This window comes from Oryx dammah, unplaced genomic scaffold, assembly GCF_014754425.2.
Source record: "Oryx dammah isolate SB20612 unplaced genomic scaffold, SCBI_Odam_1.1 HiC_scaffold_13, whole genome shotgun sequence".
Classification (NCBI taxonomy): domain Eukaryota; kingdom Metazoa; phylum Chordata; class Mammalia; order Artiodactyla; family Bovidae; genus Oryx; species Oryx dammah.
Window position 1 is genome coordinate 17,499,396 of NW_024070197.1, and position 25,470 is coordinate 17,524,865.

The 25,470-nt window shown below is 37.8% G+C and overlaps 2 protein-coding genes across 3 annotated transcripts; both read right to left on the reverse strand.

The window, feature by feature from the left end:
* Positions 1–2,089: 2,089 nt before the first annotated feature.
* LOC120872539 (zinc finger protein 607-like) lies at positions 2,090–24,035 on the reverse strand. 2 transcript variants are annotated; one of them, XM_040253017.1, is made up of 5 exons: positions 23,815–24,035; positions 18,089–18,171; positions 14,085–14,211; positions 12,921–13,016; positions 2,090–3,662 (listed from the first exon to the last, which is right to left on the reverse strand). In XM_040253017.1, the coding sequence occupies exons 2-5, from the start codon at positions 18,095–18,097 to the stop codon at positions 2,617–2,619; spliced, it is 1,278 nt and encodes a 425-aa protein (XP_040108951.1). In that variant the 5' UTR covers positions 18,098–18,171; positions 23,815–24,035; the 3' UTR covers positions 2,090–2,616. The 2 variants fall into 2 exon arrangements, with proteins under 2 accessions (XP_040108951.1, XP_040108950.1); XM_040253016.1 differs by having other exon boundaries at positions 12,921–13,019.
* LOC120872577 (glycine cleavage system H protein, mitochondrial-like) lies at positions 19,056–19,636 on the reverse strand. Its single transcript, XM_040253083.1, has one exon. The coding sequence runs from the start codon at positions 19,625–19,627 to the stop codon at positions 19,106–19,108; it is 522 nt and encodes a 173-aa protein (XP_040109017.1). The 5' UTR covers positions 19,628–19,636; the 3' UTR covers positions 19,056–19,105.
* Positions 24,036–25,470: the final 1,435 nt, after the last annotated feature.

The window sequence follows — 25,470 nt, forward strand, 5'->3', positions numbered from 1 at the left end:
ATCTGTAGATTGCTTTGGGTAGCATTGGCATTTTAATAACATTGTCTTCTAATCTATGAACTTGGGATGTTTCTTTATTTGTCTTCTGTAATTTCTTATTTTGTAGCTTTCATTGTACTTTTACTTCCTTGGATAATTTCACTATTTCATCCTTTTTGATGCTATTATAAATTGACTTGTTTTTGAAATTTCCTTTTGTTGTTAATGTACAGAAATGCAACTGATTTTTACATGTTGACTTTGCATCCTGAAACTTTGCTGAGTTCATTTACCAAATCTAACAGATTTCTCTTGTAGTCTTAAGGGTTTTCTACATATAACATCATGTCACCTATTAACAGAGATTGTTTTACTTTTTCCTCTCCAATTTGGATGCCTTTGTTTTTCTTGCATACAGATCTGCTGCTACCTTTCAGTGCTGTGTTGAATAGAATTGGTACAAGCAGAGATGCTTGTCTTGTTTCTTGATGTTAGATAAAAATCTTTTATCAAGTATTATGCTCAAAATTCTCCAAGTCAGGCTTCAGCAATATGTGAACCATGAACTTCCAGATGTTCAAGCTGGTTTTAGAAAAGGCAGAAGAACCAGAGATCAAATTGTCAACATCTGCTGGATCATAGAAAAAGCAAGAGAGTTCCAGAAAAACATTTATTTCTGCTTTATTGACTATGCCAAAGCCTTTGACTGTGTGGATCACAATAAACTGTGGACAATTCTGAAAGAGATGGGAATACCAGACCACCTGACCTGCCTCTTGAGAAACCTATATGCGGTCAGGAAGCAACAGTTAGAACTGGACATGGAACAACAGACTGGTTTCAAATAGGAAAAGGAGTACGTCAAGGCTGTATACTGTCACCCAGCTTATTTAACTTCTATGCAGAGTACATCATGAGAAACACTGGGCTGGAAGAAGCACAATCTGGACTCAAGATTGCCAGGAGAAATACCAATAACCTCAGATATGCAGATGACACCACCCTTATGGCAGAAAGTGAAGAGGGACTTAAAAGCCTCTTGATGAAAGAGAGTGAAAAAGTTGGCTTAAAGCTCAACATTCAGAAAACTAAGATCATGGCATCTGGTCCCATCACTTCATGGGAATTAGATGGGGAAACAGTGGAAACAGTGTCAGACTTTATTTTGGGGGGCTCCAAAATCACTGCAGATGGTGACTGCAGCCATGAAATTAAAAGACACTTACTCCTTGGAAGGAAAGTTATGACCAACCAAGATAGCAGATTCAAAATCAGAGATATTACTTTGCCAACAAAGGTCTGTCTAGTCAAGACTGTGGTTTATCCAGTGGTCATGTATGGATGTGAGAGTTGGACTGTGAAGAAGGCTGAGCACCGAAGAAATGATGGTTTTGAACTGTGGTGTTGGAGAAGACTCTTGAGAGTCCCTTGGACTGCAAGGACATCCAACCAGTCCATTCTAAAGGAGATCAGCCCTGGAAGGACTGATGCTAAAGCTGAAACTCCGGTACTTTGGCCACCTAATGCGAAGAGTTGACTCATTGGAAAAGACTCTGATGCTTGGAGGGATTGGGGACAGGAGGAGAAGGGGACGACAGAGAATGAGATGGCTGGATGGCATCACCGACTCGATGGACATGAGTTTGGTGAACTCCGGGAGTTGGTGATGGATAAGGAGGCCCGTCGTGCTGTGATTCATGGGGTCGCAAAAAGTCGGACACAACTGAGCGACTGAACTGAACTGAACTGATGCTTCCTATTGGTCTTTCATATAGCTTTTATTATGTGGAGATAATTTCATATATACCTTTTGTTACAATGGAGATGATTTCCTTCTATTCCTATTTTGTTGAGTGTTTTTATTATAAAGGGGTGTTGAATTTTGTCAAATGCTTTTTCTGTATCAGTTGGCATGATCATGTTTTTTTCCTTCATTTTGCTGATGTGCCATATTACATTGATGAACTTTCATATGATGAACCATGCTTGCATTCTAGGAATAAATTCATTTGGTGATTGTGTATAATCCTTTTAATATGCTGCAGAATTCTGTTTGCTAGTACTTTGTTGAGGATTTTTAAATTTATGAATAAATAATCATAAGAGACACTGTTCTGTAGTTTTCTTTAGTGGTTTTTTAGTAGTTTTGTTAACAGGGTTGTGCTGGTCTCACAGAATCAGTTAGGAAGTATTCCCTCCTCTTCAACTTTTTTGAAAAGTTTGAGAAAGACTGGTATTAGTTCTTGTTTAAATTCACCAGTGAAGCCACCAGGCCCAGGACTTTTCTTTGTTGGGAGGTTATTTTTCTTTTTTCCTTCTTTGGCCATGCTGTGTGGCTTGCTGGATCTTAATTCCCCAACCAGGGAACTGGAGGCACTTATCTGCTTTGCAACCTTGGCCAAAGAGCTTGGTCACTCAGTGAATAGTAACAAAAGGGGAATGCCATAAAAGACTTGTTAATATAAAGTACAATATAAATTCTCTGGAGGTGAACAGTATTTGGGTCATAACTGAAAAACTTCGAACATTGCTTGAATTCCCAGGAGTTCCTAAATTATCTGATGCCTTATAAGCACTGAACCATATAAAATCCTTCTCACATTCTCTTCATTACATGTTGTATAATTCCACTGTCTACTATACATATATCCCACAAAGTCTCTCTCCAGTGTGAATTCTGTGATGTACCTTAAGCATTGAACTAAGCCTAAAGGACTTCCCACATTTGTGGCATCTAAAGGGTTTCTCACCAGTATGAATACTCTGGTGTACTTTAAGGCTTGAACTGAGCCTAAAGCACTTCCCACATTTGTTACATTCAAAAGGTCTCTCACCACTGTGAATACTCTGATGTCGAGTAAGTCGTCCATACACACTAAAGGCCTTCCCACATGCCTCACATTCATACGGTTTCTCACCAGTATGAAATCTATGGTGTATGGTAAGTTGATGGCTACTCCTAAAAGCCTTCCCACACTCCTTACATTCATAGGGTTTCTTACCAGTATGAATTCTCTCATGTCTAACAAGATGTGAAGCATGACTAAAGGCCTTCCCGCAGTCTTTACATTCATAGGGTTTTTCACCAGTATGAATCCTGTCATGTTGTATGAGGTTTGAGGCTTGACTAAAGGCCTTCCCACATTCCTTACATTCATACGGTTTCTCACCAGTATGAATTCTCTGATGTATTTTAAGTGTTCCAACATCACTGAAGGCTTTCCCACATTCCTTACATTCATAGGATTTCTCACCAGTATGAACTCTGGCATGTTGAGCAAGGTTGGAGGCACGACTAAAAGCCTTCCCACACTGTTCACATTCATAGGGTTTCTCACCAGTATGAATTCTCTTATGTACTTTAAAGTCTGTAAGACGACTAAAAGCCTTCCCACATTCCTCACATTCATACGGTTTCTCACCAGTATGAATTACCTGATGTACTTTTAAATCTGTAGAACGACCAAAGGCCTTCCCACATTCCTTACATTCATACGGTTTCTCACCGGTATGAATTACTTGATGTACTTTTAGGTCTGTATGACGACTAAAGGCCTTCCCACATTCCTTACATTCATATGGTTTCTCTCCATTATCAATTCTGTGAGGTAGAGTAAGAGATGAACGTTTTTTATAAATGTATGCTTTTCCATTGCTGGTTATTTCATATCTTGAGTCCAAATCTAAAACAAATAAGAAAAAAGTTCCTTTGACCACAAAACAAAACATTTTATAGAATTAAGAGAAAAACTGAAAATTTCACCCAGTAAAGATGGTTTAAAGAACTCTAAAATACAGTTATAAAACTTGAAAATTCAGAAGGAGGGCTCAGAAAAACTAATTTTATGCAGTACAGTACTGGTAAATGCTTAACAACCAGCTCTACAAAGACACACACCTAACACATCCAGCTCTGATTTATAGTGTTTGCCAATGTCTATGGTGTAAACAGTCCCACCACAGGCAATTTCAAGCTATCAGTGTAATGTAACTGAAACTTGACTTAGGATGATATGCAAAATCTTGTCCCTAGAGAGGCAGTATCAGCCATCTCTAAATACTGTTTCCATCTAAAATATAAATATGTACATATATAAAATTTCAAAAAGCAATTATTTATACCTGATCAGTCTTCAATTATAATTCCCCTAAAAATATGCATTTCCACCACTGTGACACTTTCCCTCTGTGCATAGCCACCATGTGCTTTTTATTCTTCATATATATATTAATTAAGATACTGAGGGTCTTTGCTTAGTTACTCCTCCCCTGACACTTTTATTATTTATCATCCTTATAGATGTTCAATCTCATTCATTCCTTCATAGCTTTTCTCAGGTCCTCTCTAGCTTTCCTTTTTAACCAAGGCCAACCATTCTGGTCAAGGCTTTACCCTGATGGTAAAGTATCTGCCTACCAATGCAGGAGACATGGATTCGATCCTTTATTTGGGAAGATCTTCTGGAGATGGAAATAGCAACCCATTCCAGTATTCTTGCCTGGGAAATCCCAGGGACAGAAGAGCCTGGCAGGCTACTGTCCATGGGGGTAACAAGAGTTGGACACAACTTAGTGACTAAACATCACATCATCATCATCAACCATTCTGGTCATCCCCAGAAAAGTTTGTCAATCAGTTCTCTGATATATACCAGGTATACATACAAGTCATGTAGTATTTTGAACATTTAGGGACTCTGGGCAAAAGAGGGAACTTTTGAATTATACAAAAGAGTCTAGAAGAGCACCAAGAATTATATGAAAAACAATTAGCAGTTGGGGGCTGAATGATAAAAGTCCCTGTGAAGTGTCTTGATCAAAATACAAAGTGTTTAATGAGGAGGCTATGAGTTGAGGGCAAAAAATATTTTCTTGTAACTAGCGTATGGTGTGGTATGTGTATAAAAAATTGAAAGAATATTAACAACATGCTTCAAAACTGATAACAATGGTAATTAATAAATACTGGAAACCAAAAGCATTTTCATGTGGAAATGAAAATGCCTTCTTGAAAAATGCTAGATCACTATGGGAAGAAAAAACTAAAATAATAAGTGGACCACACAGAAAACAAACCCATATCTGAATCTTGGGCATTGTTTCACCAGGCAGAGAACTGAAAACCTAAAATAATATCTCTACAAAAAAATGATTTGAAACTCGAAGCCTAATATGTAAAAAATAAACAACAAACAACAGAGTAGAGGGAGGAAGTAAAATAAAGATAAAAGTAGAAAGTAATGAGTTAGAAAACAGTAGCATTAACAAATAAAGATGGTGCTTTAAAAAAAATCATTAAGAAGTGTTACATAAATCAGTTAAAAAAGACAATCAAAAACAAATAATAATATGAGGAAAACAAGAACCACCAGAGGAATTAAAAGAAACAGGAATTTATTTAAACTGTAAGGTATAATTTGTATGAATTATACTACATGACTATTTTTGAAAGTATGGATTACTTTCTAGGAAAATTTATCAAAAATGACCACAGAAGAGAAAGCCTAAACCAATCAGATGCTCAGAAGAAACAGAAAAAAAGCTGCCAGGAAAAAAAAAGTAATAAACATATTTTAACACCTGTATTATAATTTCTCAATATCTAGATCTAAAAAAATGGATACAGCATAGCTGGACAAAGGGAAAATTTAGGCTCTTATGCCAAAAAGATAGGAAGAATTCAAAGGCTTAGAAAGTTTAACCTGGCCAAAAAATTTAAAAAATAGTGGCATAAAAATGATTGTGACAGGTAAAAACCATGCAATAAAAAGCAATGAATCAGCAGTGAATCAAGAGAAAAAAATTGTTTCTCATCATTAAATAACTCTAATTGAAGAAGTTCTAGTACCAGTATGGCAGCATGAAGTTCCTATGGCCTGCCCCCTTTCTGACTGATTTCAACAATTAACACTTGACAAAACACAAAAACTAACTACATTAAGGCTGTAAATATATCAGGAGGGCTTTGGAAAGGAGTCAAGACTTTACAAAGCAGCTGAGACTGAGCTGAGTTTCTTGCTTAACTCACTCTCATGTCCGTGTTTCAAGGGCAGGTCCGTTATTGTGGGGTAAGCATGGGCTACAAAACTTCCAACAGAAACACCACAATATTTCTGGCTATAAAAACAATGAGAGGGAGCACTGCCAAACTAGAAAGCAAGGGGAGGAATCCTGGGACAAAAATAGCCAGAAAAGGAGATTTCTTAATTTGGTATTTGGGTATGTGAAAGTGAAAGGCGCTCAGTTGTGTCCAACTCGTTGCGACACCATGGACTATATACAGTCCATGGAATTCTCCAGGCCGGAAGACTGCAATGGGTAGCCTTTCCCTTCTCCAGGAGATGTTCCCAACCCAGAGATCGAACCTGGATCTCCTGCATTGCAGGCAGATTCTTTACCAACTGAGCTATCAGGGAAACCCATTTGGGTATGAATCAGTACAACATTCACCCTTATCAACAATGACATGTGCATGAGGATATAAATCAGTGTGGCAACACTATACCTACAAACAATTTGAAAACCTCTCCACGAAGAAAATTACAAGCACAAGTGATTTCACTGGTGAACTGTTTCAAATACTTAGTGAAGAAGTACTACCAATTCTAAACAAACTCTTTCAGAAAATTGAGGAGTGAATCACTCTATGTAGCTAGTTACCGTGATACCAAACAGGAGAAAAACACTGTAAGAAGTGAAAATTACACAGTATAAAATCTTGTAAACATATCTGTGTACATGCTTAGTCGATCAGTCATGTCTAACTCTGTGACCCTATGGACTGTAGCCTACTGGGCTCCTCTGTCCATGGAATCACCCGGCAAGAATAATGGAGTGGGTTGCCATTTCCTTCTCCAGGGAATCTTCTTGACCAAGGGATAGAACCTGCTTGGCAGGTGGATTATCACTGAGGCATCTGGGAAGTCTTTGTAAACATATATGCAAAATACTAAACACTATCTTAACAGAATTGATCAACATATAAAAAAGATAATATATTATGCCTGTCTTAGTCCATTTAGGCTACTGTAACAAAAAATATCCTGGGTAGCTCATAAACACACAAATTTATTTCTCACAGTTCCAAAGGCTGAGAAGTGCAAGATCAAGGGACCAGTATGATCATATTCTGGGAAAGGCCTTCTTCCTAGTTCATAGCCAGTACCCTCTCAATGCATTCTCATACAATGTAAGGGGTTAGGAATCCTTGTGGGAACTCTTAATAAGAACACTAATTCTACTCATGAGGGCTCTACCTTCATGCCCTCATCAAATCCCAAGGGCTTTTCCTCCAAATGCCATTATCTTTGGGAGTTAGGATTTCAATATGTGCACACTGGGGTATATAAACATTCAGACCATATTAATGATCAATCTCAGGAATACAAGACTGGTTTAATATTTGAAAATTCCATCAATATAATTAACTATAAAACCCGTATGGATCATGTCTAAAAACAAAATTTTTTTAAAGCATTTAATAAAAGTTATATCTGTCCCTCATAAAAACTCACAGCAAGGACTTTCTTGGTGATCCAATGGTTAAGAATTTGCCTTCCAATGGAGGGGGTGTGGGTTCAACTCCTGGTCGGGAAGCTAAGATCCCACATGTATTGCAGCCAAAAAACCATAACATAAATAACAGAAACAATATTGTAACCAATTCAAAAATAGTTCATATTAAAGAAAATCTAAAAAAAAATTACAGCAAACTAGAAAAAAAGAACTTATCCTAAAAAGATCATCTGCCAAAAACCCACAGCTAACATCATATGATCAGGAACAATAAAAAGTTATGCCCTTCTATCCAACACTGGACTAGAAGTTCCAGGCAGTGCAATAAGTCAAGAAAATAAATAAAGGCATGCAGGAGAAAAGCTAAGAAACAAAAATATCACTAATCAAGATTACTTAATCATACATGTAGAAAGTCAAACATAATGTACAAAACAGCTGCTACTGCTACTGCTGCTAAGTCGCTTCAGTCGTGTCCGACTCTGTGCGACCCCACAGACGGCAGCCCACCAGGCTCCACCGTCCCTTGGATTCTCCAGGCAAGAACACTGAAGTGGGTTGCCATTCCCTTCTCCAATGCATGAAAGTGAAAAGTGAAAGTGAAGTCGCTCAGTCATCTCTGACCCTCAGCGACCCCATGGACTGCAGCCTTCCAGGCTCCTCCATCCATGGGATTTTCCAGGCAAGAGTACTGGAGTGGGGTGCCATTGCCTTCTCTGAAACAAAACAGCTACTAGAAGATAATAACTAAGTTTAACAAGCCTGAAGCATATACAACCAATATGTACAATAAATATGAGAGAACACTCAGGAATTCAAACTTTAAAAACTTTAAAATAGTATCAAAAATAGGATATCATGAGGAATATATCTCAAAAAAGATGTGTAAGATGTTTATTCCTTGGAAGGAAAGTTATGACCAACCTAGATAGCAGATTCAAAAGCAGAGACATTACTTTGCCAACAATGGTCCGTGTAGTCAAGGCTATGGTTTTTCCAGTGGTCATGTATGGATGTGAGAGTTGGACTGTGAAGAAAGCTGAGCGCCGAAGAATTGATGCTTTTGAACTGTGGTGTTGGAGAAGACTCTTGAGAGTCCCTTGGACTGCAAGGAGATTCAGCCAGTCCATTCTAAAGGAGATCGATCCTGGGTGTTCATTGGAAGGACTGATGCTAAAGCTGAAACTCCAATACTTTGGCCACTTCATGTGAAAAGTTGACTCATTGGAAAAGACTCTGATGCTGGGAGGGATTGGGGGCAGGAGGTGAAGGGGACGACAGAGGATGAGATGGCTGGATGGCATCAATGACTCGATGGATGTGAGTCTGAGTGAACTCCAGGAGTTGGTGATAGACGGGGAGGCCTGGCGTGCTGCAATTCATGGGGTCACAAAGAGTCAGAAACGACTGAGCGACTGAACTGACCTGAAGACCTGTACACTATAAACTACAAAACACAGCTGAGAAATATAAATAAGTAAATAAATGGAGAGATATATCATGTTCATGGGATGTAAAACTTGGTATTATTAAGATGTCAATAATTATTGCTGAATTGATTTATAGATTTAATGTAATTTCATTAAAAAGTCCTAGCAGACATTTTTGTTGTCTATGATGAAACTGACAAGCTGATCCTAAAATTTATAAGGAAATGCAAAGGATCTAGAAGAGTTAAACTTTGAAAAGACTGTAATGCAAGAACCAAATAACACTACTTAATTATAAGACTTATGAAGATACAGTAATCAGCAAGACACATCAAACTGACACATAACCAATGGAACAGATTATCAGAAATAGATCCACACATATGTGAAAATTTTACTTTCATCATTTCAAAGGCAATAGTGAAGAAAGAAATGATGCAGGAACAATTGAGATAGGCATATGCTGAAAAAGAAAAAAAGAATCCAGACTTTTATAAATAAAAATGAAATAAAAAATGGATCACAGACCTGAACGTTAAAATTGTGCAACTTCCAGAAGAAAACAGGAAAAAAATGTGTGATCTTGGGCTAAGCAAAGAATTCTTAAGTTCAGTTGCTCAGTCATATCCGACTCTTTGGGATCCCATGGACTGCAGCATGCATACCTCCCCGTCCATCACCAACTCTCAGAGTTTACTCATCATGTACGTTGAGTCAGTGATGCCATCCAACCATCTCATCTTCTGTCATCCCCTTCTCCTCCCGTCTTCAATCTTTCCCAGCTTCAGGGTCTTTTCAAATGAGTCAGTTCTTTGCATCAGGTGGCCAAAGTACTGGAGTTTTAGCTTCAGCATCAGTCCTTCCAATGAATATTCAGGACCAATTTCTTTAGGATGGACTGGCTGGAATACCAAACCACCTGACCTGCCTCCTGAGAAATCTGTAAGCAGGTCTAGAAGCAACAGTTAGAACTGAACATGGAACAACAGACTGGTTCCAAATCAGGAAAGGAGTATGTCAAGACTGTATATTGTCACCCTGCTTATTTAACTTATATGCAGAGTACCTCATGAGAAATGCTGGGCTGGATGAAGCACAAGCTGGAATCAAGACTGCCGGGAGAAATAACAATAACCTCAGATATTCAGATGACACCACCCTTATGGCAGAAAGTGAAGAAGAACTAAAGAACCTCTTGATGAAAGTTAAAGAGGAGAGTGAAAAGTTGGTTTAAAACTCAACATTCAGAAAACTAAGATCATGGCATCTGGTCCCACCACTTCATGGCAAATAGACTTGGAAACAGTGGAAACAGTGACAGACTTTATTTTGGGGGGCTCCAAAATCACTGCAGATGGTGACTGCTGCCATAAAGTTAAAAGACGCTTGCTCCTTGGAAGAAAAGTTATGGCCAACCTAGACAGTATATTAAAAAGCAGAGACATTACTTTGCCAACAAAGGTCAGACTAGTCAAAGCTATGGTTTTTGCAGTAGTCATGTATGGATGTGAGAGTTGGACTATAAAGAAAGCTTGAGTGCTGAAGAATTGATGCTTTTGAACTGTGGTGTTGGAGAAAACTCTTAAGAGTCCCTTGGACAGCAAAGAGAATTCTTAGATACACCAAAAGTCATGATTCATAAAGAATAAACAGGTAAACTCAATTTTGTGAAAGTTAAAAATTTCTGTTCTCTAAAACATACTGCTATAAGAATGAAAGGAAAAATCACAATAAAAAAGAGAATATTAAAAAAGACTATATTTTAATGTAGAATATGAAAAGTAACTTACAAGTTCAATAAGAAAACAGAGAAAAGATTTTAAAAGATACTGCACCAAGGAAACAGTAAAGAAGATACTCAATATCATTAGCCATTACAGAGAATCAGATTTAAGCCACAACAAAATGCCACTATATACTTATTTGAAAGGCCAAAATTAAAAAGACTGATCAGACCAATTGTTCACAAGATACAGAGGATCCACCCTTCTCTTAAGAGCTGGTGGAGATGTGAAATGGTATAAAAACTCTATAAAAGTTTCTTACAAATTTAAATTTATAATCTTACTTATCTAAATTTAAAATCTTGGACTTCCTTGGTGATCCAGTGGTTAAGAATCCACCTGCCAATGCAGGGGACACAGGTACGATCCCTGATCCAGGAAGATTCCACATGCCACCAGGCAACTAAGCCTGTGAGCCACAACTACTGAAACCTGCACCCTAGAGTCCATGCTCTGCAACAAGAGAAGCCACTACAATGAGAAGCCACACACTGCAACTAGAGAGTAGCCCCCACTTGCTGCAACTAGAGAAAGCCCTTGAGCCTCAACGAGGACTCAGCATGGCCAAAAATAAATGAATTTTAAGTCTTACACATTTAATCATACATGTCCTATATAATCCAGGCATTCAACTGCTCAGTATTTATCCTAAAGAAATGAAAGCATATGTCCATTCAAAAACTTGTAAACAAATATCTACAGCATCTTAATTTGTCATTGCTAACACCCAAAAATGTCCATCAACAAATAATGAAGAAACAAACTGTGGTATAATCAAATACTTGTATAGTACTGAGCAATACATAGTAAAATACAAATAACAACATGATGAACTTCAACATAATTACACTGACTAAAGGAAGATGAAAAACTGCACACTATCTTTTTTTATATATAAAACTACAGAAAATGCAATCAACTCAATTGTGATAGAAAGTAGAAAGTAGATCAGTGCTTACCTAGGGAAGTTGGAAGGAGAGAGAAAAGGAAGGATTACGAGAGGACACAGGAAATGTCAAGTTTTGAAAAAAAATTTTAGATAAAGCATTTGGCAAAATTGAACGCCCATTCATAGCAAAAACAAACAACAACAAAAAAGAAAGCAGCAAACTAGGAACAAAAGAAAACTACCTCAATTCAACAAAGGTCACAAATGAAAATATCTACCTCAAGATTCTCACTTTCTATGCCAACATGAAGAACACAATAGAGACCAGAAATAGACACACACACATATAACCCAACAGGATGCCAAAGCAATCCAAAGGGGAAAGGAAATTCCCTTTTTAAAAAATGGTGCTAGAATAACTGTATCCATAGGAAAACCATTAGTCCTGAACCCTACTCACACTGTAATAAAAAATTAACTCAAAATGAATACAGAACTAAATGTAAAAGCAAAACTTAAAAAAGGTCAAGAAAAAATAGGGACAAAACTTTGCCACCTTGGGGCAGACAAAGATTTATTTTATAGTATACCCCCAAAAAAAATCATAAAAGAGGAATTTGATAAATTGGAATATATAAAAATTTTAAAACTCCTTCTAAGATATTAATAAAATAGGTAAGACAAATTGTGGGGAAAATGTTTTTAATGTTCCAAAACAACTTCCTTCTGTTGCAAAATGAAGAACAGTTACCCCTCAAGTGTAAGAAAATAATGATTTCAAATGGGTAAAGATTCGAACAAATACTCCTAAAAATATGAATGATCAGTAAATGAAAGAAACTCAAGATTAGTCATCATAGTGTAAATTAAAACCACTAAGATACTACTACATACCAACTACAGTATCTAGAATTTAAGGGAGTGACAAGATCAAGTGTTAAAAAGGATATGGAGTAAGTGGAATGGAGCAATGTAAACTTTCTAAGATTGTTAAACATGCAATTACTGGGCTTCCCTGGTGGCTCAGTCAGTAAAGAATCCGCCTGCAATGCAGGAGACTCAGGTTTGATCCCTGGGTCAGGAAGATCCCCTGGAGAAGGATACATTAACCCACTCCAGTAATCTTGGCTCAGAAATGCCATGGACAGAGGATGCTGGTGAACTACAGTTCACGGGGTTGCAAAGATTTGGACACGACTGAAGCAACTTAGCATGCATCACTGAGAGGGGAGCTTTCAACTAATGTTTCAGGGATAGGTTTACCAAGTACATACCGCCTGGGCTACAACTTACACAAATGACTTCTGCCTGACTGGCTCTTACCTGTACACCAACTTCTTGTTTCTTCTCTCACAACTAGCCAGGGCTCTTTTCCTTGCTCCAGTAAAGTAATTACATTTGGCTTAGAAATGGAATGGCCTGCTTTAAAGAAAAAAGAATGCCACAGGATGGAGAAATAAATTGCGACTAGTCTAGATTAAAATTATAATTAAGATTATAAAAGATCATAATATCAACTATTTTAGAGAAGAATGAGAAAATTAAAGAACAAGAGATCAGTTGGTAAGGTAAAGTTTTTGTTTTGCTGTGTTTAAAATTCAAACTCATATGTCTTCTAACTCTAGAGATCAAGCATAATGTGGTTAAAAAGATACTCTGAAGCCTGGAATCAATTCCTGCCTTTGGCATAACCTTGAACAATTCATTTAAACCCACTGCACCTCAGTATTCTCCTTTATAAAATGGGGATAATAGTACTGTTGGGGGAATTAAATCAGTTAATACTCAAGTTATTTTAATAAGTTAAATCACATAATGTACCTAGAATAATGATTACTGCACAGTAATCAAAATGTTAACTATTAACTTTATTCTTATGCTCTAGTATCACTAGAGGACACAAGAAAAGACAGCTATAAGATATTCATTCCATTTTGAATGTAATTTTCACCAATCACAACTTTCAACAACAAATCAGATGAAGACTTTTGTTTTAGGAAATGAACTGCGTTTGGTACAATTTTAAATAAATTCCAATTATCCAATCCATTATCATACAAACTGTGGAGGCTCTGAGAGCAATTCAGGGCCCTGTGATAAGCTAATATCCGTAAAACTGTTTCAAATCATAAAATGAAGTATTAGAGCAATTTGGAACACAAATGAACAAAAAAACTTCAACCTTTGACCATGTTGTACAATATATGCCACAAATTTCTAATTTAGCTGCTTGGTCATTATGGAAGAGATGCAAATACAAAAAGAGAACACATGGAGATATAAATATGATTGAACAATAGAGAAGATTAAGGTATTTAATGGTGCTGCCATTTCTAACCTGACAAAGCTCAGCCACTTTTGGGGGAAGAGGAAAAACAAATTTAGTTAGTTTCTTGAAAGGCAGCCTGCAAATCACAGTGGAAAAAATACATAGCCTATAGAGCAGATTCTAAATTAACCTAAATTATTTAAGGCTGATGAACATACCCAATGAGACCAAGTTACCATAGTTCTCCATCATCACATCCCGGTACAAAGTCTTCTGAACAGGGTCCAGGCATTCCCACTCCTGCTGAGAGAATCCTATGGACACATCACTGAACGTCAACGATCCCTGAAACCATAAATACATGTGTCACTGAAGAAATTAAAGAAGATATGTTGAAAGTAGAAGCAGAGGAATTGATGGACTTCTCTGCAGGAAAAAAGAAAATAAAAGCATGTAGACTGGCAATCTAGAACGTGGAAGGAGACTGAAGCACAATGTATATGTATTTTTTAAGAAGCCTGCAGACACAGATCGAATGTCTTCCATACTCTGGATACTTCTAAATATCTGAACCATTTGGAAATGGACAAAATAATAATGTTTCCCTCCTAAATTAAAAAGCCTACACAAGGATAATGTTCAAATAGTATCTGCCTCAAAAATTCTCAATAAATATTTCTTCAAATTTTAGAAAACTGGGTAAAATTAAAGATTTACTTCAAGCACCGTTTTTCAGTCACTCAGTCATGTCCAGCTCTTTATGATCCCATGGACTGCAGCACGCCAGGCTTCTCTGTCCTTCACCATCTCCCTGAGTTTGCTCAAAGTCATGTCCACCGAGTCGGTGATGCGATCCAACCATCTCATCCTCTGTCACCCCCTTCTCCTTCTGCCTTCAGTCTTTCAAAGCATCAGGGTCTTTTCCAATGAATCAGCTCTTCGCATCAGGTAGTCAAAGTATTGGAGCTTCAGCTTCAGCACCATTCCTTCCAATTAATATTCAGGGTTGATTTCCTTTAGGATTGACAGGTTTGATCTCCTTGCAGTCCAAGGGACTCTCAAGAGTCTTCACCAGCACCACAGTTTGAAGGTTGTCAATTCTTTGTCACTCAGTCTTTTTTATTGTCCAGCTCTCACATCCACACATGACTACTGGAAAAACCATAGCTTTGATTAGATGGACATTTGTCAGCAAAGTAACGTCTCTGCTTTTGAATATGCTGTGTAAGTTTGTCATTGCTTTTCTTCCAAAGAACAAGTATCTTTTAATTTCATGACTGTTGTCACCGTCTACAGTGATTCTGTAGCCCACAAAAATAAAGTCTGTCACTGCTTCCATTGTTCCTCCATCTATTTGCCATGAAGTGATGGCACTGGATAGCATAATCTTTTTTTTTTAATGCTGAGTTTTAAGCCAGCTTTTTCACTCTCCTCTTTCCCCTTCATCAAGAGGCTCTTTATTTCTTCTTCATTTTCTGCCATAAGGGTGGTGTCATGTGCATATCTGAAGTTAGTGGTGTTTCTCCTGGCAATCTTGATTCCATCTTGTGCTTCACCTAGCCTGGCATTTCACATGATGTACTCTATATATAAGTTAAGTAAGCAGGGTGACAATATACAGTCTTGTCATACTCCTTTCCCAATTCTGAAGCAGTCCATTGTTCCATGTCTAGTTCTAACTGTTGCTGCTTCTTGACCTGCATACAGGTTTTGCAGGAGGCAGGTAAGGTGGTCTGGTATTTCCATCTCTTTAAGAATTTTGCACAGTTTATTGTGATCTATACAAAATCTTTCAGAGAAGGCAATGGCACTCCACTCCAGTACCCTTGCCTGGCAAATCCCATGGACGGAGGAGCCTGGTAGGCTACAGTCCATGGGGTCACTAAGAGTCAGACACGACTGAGCAACTTCACTTTTACTTTTCACTTTCACACATTGGAAAAGGAAATGGCAATCCACTCCAGTGTTCTTGCCTGGAGAATCCCAGGGACAGGGGAGCCTGGTGGGCTACCGTCTACGGGGTCACACAGAGTCGGACACGACTGAAGTGACTTAGCAGCAGCAGCAGCATACAAAATCTTTAGCGTAGTCAATGAAGAAGACGTAGATGTTTTTCCAGATTCTCTAGCTTTTGCTATGATCCAATGGATGGCAATTTGATCTTTGGTTTCTCTGCATTTTCTAAATCCAGCCTGTATATCTGGAAGTTCTTGGTTCACGTATCATTGAAGCGTAGCTTGGAGGATTCTGAGCATTACTTTGCTAGCATGTGAAACAAGTGCAATTTTGCAGTAGTTTGAACATTCTTTGGCATTGTCCTTTTTTGGGATTGAAATGAAAACTGACCTTTTCCAGTCCTATGGCCACTGCTGAGTTTTCCAGATTTGCTGGCATATTGACTGCAGCACTTTAACAGCATCATCTTTCAGGATTTGAAATAAGCATTAAGTACTTCATTATATCAGATATTGCCATAAGCATTTTTGCTTTGTTCAATAAATCCATGTATTATTTTGGTATATGACATTGTATTTTATAAGTAAATCAGATTCAATCATTTACACAATTAGATACACAACATTCGGAAAGTTTTCCACAATTCTAAGGTCCTATTTTCACCAACTACATATGCATTGTTGCTGTCATCTACCATTTCTCACTGAATGTTTTCCTTATTCTGAGTGTGGCAGGTAACTTTATTGATTACCAATAATCTCCATTTCCTGGAATTTATGTCCTCATGTAATCCTCTCCTTTTGAGTGTGGGCTGAACCCAGTGAGAGAATTATTTCTGATAGAATAGAATAGAGAAAAGTGATGGAATGTCATGTTCAATGTTAGCTTATAAAAAACTATGATTTCCACATTGCTTATTCTCTCTTGCATATTCTTGCTTATTCTCTCTTGCTCACTCTGTGGAAGCCAGTTACCATGTTGTGAACTGCTCTAAGGAGAGGCCCACATAAAAATAAACCAAGAACAGCTGCCAGTCAACAGCTACTGAGGAAGTGAGGCCCTCAATCCAACAGCCATGAGAACTGCATCAAGTCAACAACCACACCAGTGAGCTTGGATGCAGATCCACTCAAAGTTGGGCTTTATAATGACTGCAAACCTGACCAACACACTGATAACCCTATAACAGACCCAGAGCAGAAGGGTCAAGCTAAGCTACATCCAAATATTTGAATGACTGAAACTGTGAGATAAATGTTTGCTGCTTTAAGATACAGATTAATTAATTATGCAGTAAAAGATAACTCATTTGACTTAAATGATACTGAAGAAGGCTGGTCAATTATACAGATGTTACACAAACATAGCATGTCTCATTCAACAACAAAATAGCCTTAGTATTTATGTCTCTTGGCTTTCCTAGCAAATCCATGACTGCCATCTTAAAAGCCCCAATCATAACCTAATCCACAGAAAGCAAGAATTTCATACCACATTAAGATTCAGGTCATTCAATGATAAATTCCACTGCATCTACCTGGAAATCTCACATCTGTGGAAAACATCAAAGTCTTACCATGGATAGAATCACTATCTCTATCTCCTAAAAGAAATCAGTCCTGAATATTCATTGGAAGGAGTGATGCTGAAGCTGAAACTCCAATACTTTGGCCACCTGATGTGAAGAACTGACTCATTTGAAAAGACCCTGAAGCTGGGAAAGATTGAAGACAGGAGGAGAAGCGGCAACAGAGGATGAGATGGTTGGATGGCATCACCGACTTGATGGACATGAGTTTGAGCAGGCTCCAGGACTTGGTGATGGTGATGGACAGGGAGGCCTGGCGTGCTGCAGTCCACAGGGTCGCAAAGAGTCGGACATGAGTGAGCGACCGAACTGAACTGTCTCTATCTCCAAACTACAAATCTGACCTGCACAGCATAAATCTTTACTTCAAAGAATTTTAAGTCCCATTATTCCATCACTGCCCTTAATTGAAAAATGGGCACTTAAAATATACTGAATAATCTGGGAAATAATTATATGAACACTAGTTTCGAATGGGCCAAACAGAGACAGTGCTAAGTCATCTGACCTCATATTTCTCTGGAACAATAGTTAGGAAACAGGTTATTTATTTATTTTTTAGGAAACAGGTTATTTGAGCAAACTTTCTCTTAGGAAACTTCAGGAAAATTAATGAAAATGCTTACATGACCTAAAAAACACACACATATTTCAACAAGAAGAGAAATATTAACTTACATGGGCCATGGTTTTAGACCTGTAAGAGCTGATCAGTCCTCTGGGCTTCTCTATCAGAAAAGCCGAGTCCAGAAAACCCAGACCTGGGAGAAGAGAAAGACTTTCAGATGTGCTTTAGTTTCCACACTGGGCGCCAGTTAATATCACCATTTATGCTCTTCTATTCCAGATTCCTAATCACTTCCCATCACACACAACTTGGGTAAGTTAGGATTCTGGACAAATGCATTCCCCACTCATTTCCCAGAGGCCTCAGCTGCAGAGTCATTTCTGCATTGAAACCCAGACCCAGATACTTCAGTAGAAAATTTTCTGACCAATGTACCATTGTGATCAGATTGATATGAACCTGAGATTCGGCAGCTGTGTCCTGCTCTAAGCAGATCTTCCTCTTTCCATTGTGAACTTCAAGACAGAAAAGAGGCTATGTAATCCAAATTAAAACCTCTTTTGTGGCCTTGAAAGTAGTTGCAGTTGATCAAAATATTAGAGATGGACAAGAAATGTTCAGCATTCTAAGTCCAGCAGAGCTTATTAGTTAAATATATGACAGACCAACAATATGCTAGAATACAAAGTAGTCATTAAATGTTAAATTGGGAAGAATATTTAATGAAGTGGAAAATGTTTCATTTACATCAATAGAAAAGTCAATTTAACTTAATATATTTCTATTTATAAAATATAGCAGCATATTAATCAATACAGAGAAAAGAATGACAGATAATCATAAAACAGAAGATAGAAATGTCTAGAAATTTGTATGTCTACATACTAAGAGCTCTTATATTTTTGGTTGTTTTGCATTGTTTGTTTTTGTGGGGATATCTTTAGAAATGAATCACTGTGTATTCAATTATTTTTACTCCATACATGAAACAATCAAATAAGACTACTGAAGACATAAAATACACCTTTGCCATGATCAGAATTTGACATGAGCAATCCCTATCTTTTTGCTTAGATCTTTTTTTTTTTTTAAGTTGTTTCAAAGTAGTTTATTTAGGGGTTCCATTTTCACTCCTCAATAGATTTTATGTATTTCTCATATGCTTCTTCACTCATTAGTTCATCTAGTTCTGAAGGGTTACTGAATGTCATCTTGATCAGCCAACCATCTTCATAACAAGACTTGTTGACAAGTCCTGGATTTTCTGCTAGAGCTTTATTAATTTCAGTTACTTCTCCTGATAGAGGAGAATAGAGTTCACTAGCAGCTTTCACACTTTCCAAAGCACCAAACTCCTCTTGTTTGTTCAACTTTGTCCCAACTTCAGGCAGACTACAGTAAACAACATCTCCCAAAGCTTCCTGTGCAAAATTGCTGATTCCCACTGTTCCAACACCATTTTCTGTTGTTACCCATTCATGTTTTTCTGTGAATTTCCGCACCGACAGCAGAGCAGGGCCGGTGCGCAGCGTCCGGACGGCACCGGGTCGCAGTCCCCAGGGCCGCAGCGAGCAGGGCGCGCTGAGTGCCGAGATGGCGCGCAGGCTGCAGACCGCGGCCCGCACGCTCCACACCGCGCGCAGCGCCATGTTCGCACGGGTGCCAGATCTTGTTTTTTTAAAAGGTTATTTCATATTCATTGTAACAACTGACATAGGAATTTGAAAGATTTTTTTAACTTAAGGTGAAGACTTACCAAAAGTTCTTTGTTCTTTAAATTCACATTATTTTACTAAATGGCTTTTGTTACCTCTGGATCCTAATATCTCATTTTATACTTTTTTCTCAGTTATGTTGGAATTTTGGCTACAAAAAACTTACAGTCCCTGAGTAATCTCTTTTGTGAACTGATGACAGTCTCAATGCATCTTTATTTCAGATCTTTTTGACAAAAGAATTTTTGTTTCTGAACCAGTCAGTTTTGTCATGATACCCTCCAGAAAGCTGCTGTATTATTTTACCTATAATTTTGCTATACATCTCATACTAGAATGAAGTCTACAAGATATAAAGGTCATAGTAAAAATATCCACTTATATTGCTATACAGATCCCATGTGCTCAGTATTACTTGTTTATATTCTTACTGTTACTACAGTCACCCAGATGTCTCCTTTAGGCAGGTCACTTAACTCTCACCAGTGGCCTTTATCACATACTACCTTATAATTATCCCTATTCAGATTTATTCAGATTGTTTTTTAATTTTTTTATTAATTTATTTATTTGTTTTTGGCTGTGCTGAGTCTTCGCTGTGGCACTGGCTTTTCTCTAGTTGCAGCAAGCAGGGGCTATTCTCTAGTTGTGGTGTGCAGGCTTCTCATTGCAATGGCTTCTCTTGTTGTGGAGCCTGGGCTCTAGGGTGCACGGGCTTCAGTAGCTGTGGCTTGCGAAGCCCTAGAGCACAGGCTCAGTAGTTGTGGCACACGGGCTTAGTTGCTCCGAGGCATGTGGGAATCTTCCTGGACCAGGGATTGAACCTATGTCTCTTGTATTGCCAGGTGGATTCTTAACCACTGAATCACCAGGGAAGCCCTATTCCTATTCAGATTTTAAATTCCTTCACAGATTATAAGTACTCTGAAGGAAGCAATTATGTCTTTTTAGTAATTGCATTACCTCAAATATTATACTTTCCAGGTCTGGCATATTTTAAACAATTAAAAGAAGTATGATTTTTTTTACTACAAAATACCACTTTTCAAAAAATTTTAAAGGAAATAACTATATAAATTTACAAAGTATATACACAAGGATGTTCATCAGAGAGTAATTTTTGATGGTCCACAATTAAAAACATGAAAATCTCACTGCAAGCAAACAGGTTAAATATATTATAGTCTGCTATATTGTGACGTTTATGCCATGCTATTCTTAAGGATGATATTAAACCACATAATTGATGGAAAACAATATTAAAAGAATTGCTCAGTGAAGGCACGCATAATTTAGGAGGTGGCATCCCACTGAAATTAGGAAAAACATTTCAATGCCGATTTCCTAATCAGCAAAGTAAGGATAAAAAAAAATCACACAAAACTATTTTGAAGACTAGGCAAAATAATCCATATACACACTAAACTGTACATCATGATGACTAATGTAAAATTTCTATCATTACTGAAGAAGAAAATCATTCCATATTCCTTAATCTTTCATTATAAAAAGTTAATTCTGATGCTTCCTGGTTTTATTAAAGCTTGTGCTTCTTGAGCTTCCTCTTTCTTATAATTCTAATATTTAATAAAATTTTAGGAGCTACATTTGAGAAAATAGATTTCTGCTTTATAAAATCATTATTTTAAAAAGGAGAGATTTTTAGACAAGAAAAGAGAAACTGTGCCTTTCCTCAGTCCCCAGCAGCTATAGAGAGTAAGAAAAACTTTTCAGAATCATAAACCAGTTCAAAGAATAGTATGATAAAATTGAGAATACAACTGGAAAATCAGTTTTATTCTTCACATATTTACATAAATATTTATAAATATTATCTTTATTTTCTAGCATAACAACGTTTGTAAAAATTGCTTGTACTTGCAAGACACCTGGAAAATAGAGATTAGTGTTATTTTTTCAGAAAGTAAGCTCAAACTTCTAAGTTATTAACTCTGAAAAGATGTCTCCCTTAGTAATACAGTGCCCTGGTAATTGTTTCAAATAACATTTGTAATAAATAAAAGGCATAACTGTTTGTAATGCTTTTCACACAAGATTCTCTGCCATTCCCTCTTCTCCTTACATATACAGGGTATAATGTCTATTATTGGATTAGATTAGATTTTTTGAACTATGAGTTGGACTCTTTTGTCTCCTTTACTTGATCAATTTTATTCTGCCAAAACAAAGCCACACAAAAACGGAATTAAAAAATATATATATATATATATACACATCAAAATGTTAAAGTGATTATCTCTAGGGAGATTATGGGTTATCCTTGCTTTCTTCTCAATGAGTTCCTTAAGGAAATGAACACAGGCTTATTTTTTGGCAGTAAACCTGTATTACTTCCATTAGCATAAATAAAATATAAAGATATTGCAAAGTATTAAAATACTTATAGTCATGACTTTGGAAAGAGGTTATATTTTCCTTATTAAAAAGATTTGTTAATATCAGACCTACGATGAAAAACTCAACATAATTAAAATACCACTTAAGTATATTCACTTCCTGAATACCCTTTAGCTGTATTGCACTGATGATAATTAGAGACATTTCACCATAAACATTCTAACATCAACGGAAAGGGAAACTGCCTTCACAAATTAATGTGAACATGTATACCAAGTAGATAGAAAAGTTCTGTGTACATAGAAAATGCTCAGTAAATGTAGCTGAACACTCATTCTTCTCTAAAAAACCAATTAAATTATCATTTTGTTTACAATCCTTGCAAAAGTTTTTACAAAATTCTCTTTTTAAAATGAGCTGCTGCTTTCAAATTTTCTTGACTACTGTTTTATAACTACAATATATTAAGATTGTTCAACATTAGATCATAGCCATTTTTTTTCTTGTAATGACTTAATTCTTATGAACAGGAATTTTATTATCTAATAATATTTTAACTCATGGATGTCCTGTGATTTTCTTAACCATTCCATTTGTATAATCATTAATTTTGTGAAAAATCATCCAAAAGTATAAATATCTTTCATTGCAGATCAGTTACCCAAGTCTAATCTTTTAAGGTTATGCACACCTTTGAAAAATGCACTTTTACAAATATATGCAGTAATTCTAGACAATTACAAAGACTTTGTGGTCCCTTGTAAGCTCCCAAACACAAAGGACCCCTGGATCAAAACACTCTGGAAAATTAGCTCCACCTAGCCCTTTGATATAGAAGCACTCATCACATTCATATTTTCGTCATTGATTTATAGAAATCTGAAGGGTGAATGACACCACAATAAAGACAATGTTGAGCATTTATTGTGTTCCATCTTTCAAAGCTACTAAATCCGCCGTGATCTCATACACAAAACCAGAATTAAGCAGGACTGTGAATCTCTATCAAGGCTCACAGCAGGTTTCCACCAACGGAGCTCAAGAAATGATTTCATTCTCAAATGTGTAAATGAGCCCCAGAGAACTTCCAGGAAGGGTAATCCGAGGAAGGATCGGGGTAGGAACCTGTCTCAGGAGCAATTCTTTTTTTTTTTTCCTCCCAATAACAGCCTTTTGACGGCTGGACATTATTTAATTATTAATACAACTTTTGGGAGCCACATAGTGTGCTGGAGGCTATTTAAAGTTCTGGACGGCAGGAGGAAAAATGGGGGAATTTACAATTTAGGGTGGGCAGCGACCAGGACAGACTCTCAGGCCCCTTGCTACAAAGTGGCCTCTCTCAGAACCCTGGCCTCAGGGACAATTCCTGATTTTAAAATTCCCATCTCAGCAGCCGGTAGGTACTTTCTTGCTGGAAGGTGTCTTGCAGGACTCAAAAACAGATTTCCCAACAGCGTCCACATTCTTTGGGAGACACACATGTTTGAGAGAAGCCTGGAAGCAGCGGCGGGGACAAAGAGCTCTGTGTAATCCACGTTCACAGAAAGGACACTCACTCGGTGTCTCCATCACACAAACGAACGCACACCTCTCTCAGTCTCACAGTCGCACACACCCTAAAAGAGAGAGAAAACCAGCGCCCCCCCAACCCCGCTGCTCAAGCGTCCACAGCCCCGAGGGGACAGGCGGACTCGCGCGGCGGCGCTCGGGCGGTCCACGCTTTGAGCGCCTCTCGCAACCTCACTCCCACCGCCACTCACCGTCCCTCGCGGGCTCTGGCTAAGTCTGCATAGTCGTCTCCGCGGCGACCCACGCTGGATTCCTCCTCAGACGGTGCCACTCACGCGCAGTTTGCAACAAGGGATACGGAAAAAGAACCAGAGGCCAAAGTCACTGGGTCGTCTGAGGGACGTGAGGCTCCACGTCGTAAAACTCCTAAAGCAAAGTAGCCGCCGGGTGGGGCCCGGAGACTTCTGGGAATGACCGCCGGACTGCGCTTGCGCAGCGCATACTTCTCAAAGACAGGAGGCGGGACGTTAGGTAGGGGGCGTGTCCAGCGGGTCCCCAGGCCGGGAGGAGGCGTGTCCGAATGGGACCTGATCAGAGAACTGGGAGGAGTGGACTGAGGGGCTCTTCTTTTCCCAAGCTTCAAACCTGCTTGTGAGAGGTCTGCACAATTAAATTGGTAATATAACCCTTAGGGCCATGAGTGAAAGATCTGGAAGGTGGGTTCATAATCCAAACAAACTCTCCCTTCCCTACAAGGCTCATTCCACTCAAAATGCCACAGATTCCTGTGGTTTTTACAGCTGAAGCCTCTGAGGTGTATAACATTATATTGTTGATTAGCACAGCCGTGTTTCCAGGTGAGAAAAGCTGAATAAAGTGTGTGTGTGTGTTTGCTCAGTCGACTGACTCTTTGCGAATCCATGGACTTGTAGCCTGCCAGGCTTCTCTGTCCGTGGAATTCTCCAGGAAAGAATAATGGAGTGGGTTGCCATTTCCTCCTCCAGGGAATCTTCCTGACCCAGGGATAGAACTCTTGAATCTACTGCATTAGCAGGCAGATTCTTTACCACTGAGTCACCTGGGAAGCCCGGATAAAGTGAGACTTTGCTATTAATATATAACATTTTCCCACTGTAGAAAAAGGCAGAAGGAATGTTGGTCCCTTTTTCTAGACTACTGATTGCAGGAGTTCTCTGAAAACTAGAACAAAAAGAAAAGCAATACCTTCTTTACATTTTACAATACTGTGTCCACCTGAAATTGTGTTAAGTGGTTGTTTTCATCCCTCTCTACTCTATTATGAACTGATGGGCTTGATTGCATTTTAAAAGCCCACAAGTTGAGAAACATCTTTTAATTCCTAATGCCTGGTCATGACATCTCATTGAAAAATATTTTGCTTCTCTGTTGTTTGGACAGTAAAGATAAATCAGGCTCAGAATCTAAGAGGAAAATTCTTCTGGGCTATCAGAAGAATCAAAGTTGCATTTATATAAATTTAGATTAATGAGTAAGACCGGCAAGTGGGAAATGTAAAGTTCTCATCAAAGGATACCTATATGTCAGTTATCATTATTACAACATATTTTAAATATGCAAACCATGAAGAGATTAACATTTAAAAGGATATAAAGTTTAATTAAAATGTGATCAACCTCTTTTGCCATATATTTCAGACATACAGTAGCTAATATTACCATACACACCATTTTGATTTGGGTGTTTAACCTTGCAGATTTTTTTCTCTTCTCATAAAAATAATTTATCTTGACATCTTTCAAAATTTTATTGACATATAGTTGATTTATAATATTAATTTCTGCTGTACAGCAAAGTGATTCAGTTATACATAGATATAATTTTTCATATTCTTTTCCATTATGGTTTATCACAGGATATTGAATGTA

Coding starts and splice junctions, on each gene's coding strand:
- LOC120872539 (XM_040253016.1), bottom strand. Junction 13,020..14,084: donor TGGTAACTTGGTCTCATTGG/GTATGTTCATCA, acceptor TTTTCTTTAAAG/CAGGCCATTCCATTTCTAAG. Junction 3,663..12,920: donor AACAAGAAGTTGGTGTACAG/GTAAGAGCCAGT, acceptor TATTTGTTTTAG/ATTTGGACTCAAGATATGAA.
- LOC120872577 (XM_040253083.1), bottom strand. CDS start 19,627: ATGGCGCTGCGCGCGGTGTGGAGCGTGCGGGCCGCGGTCTGCAGCCTG.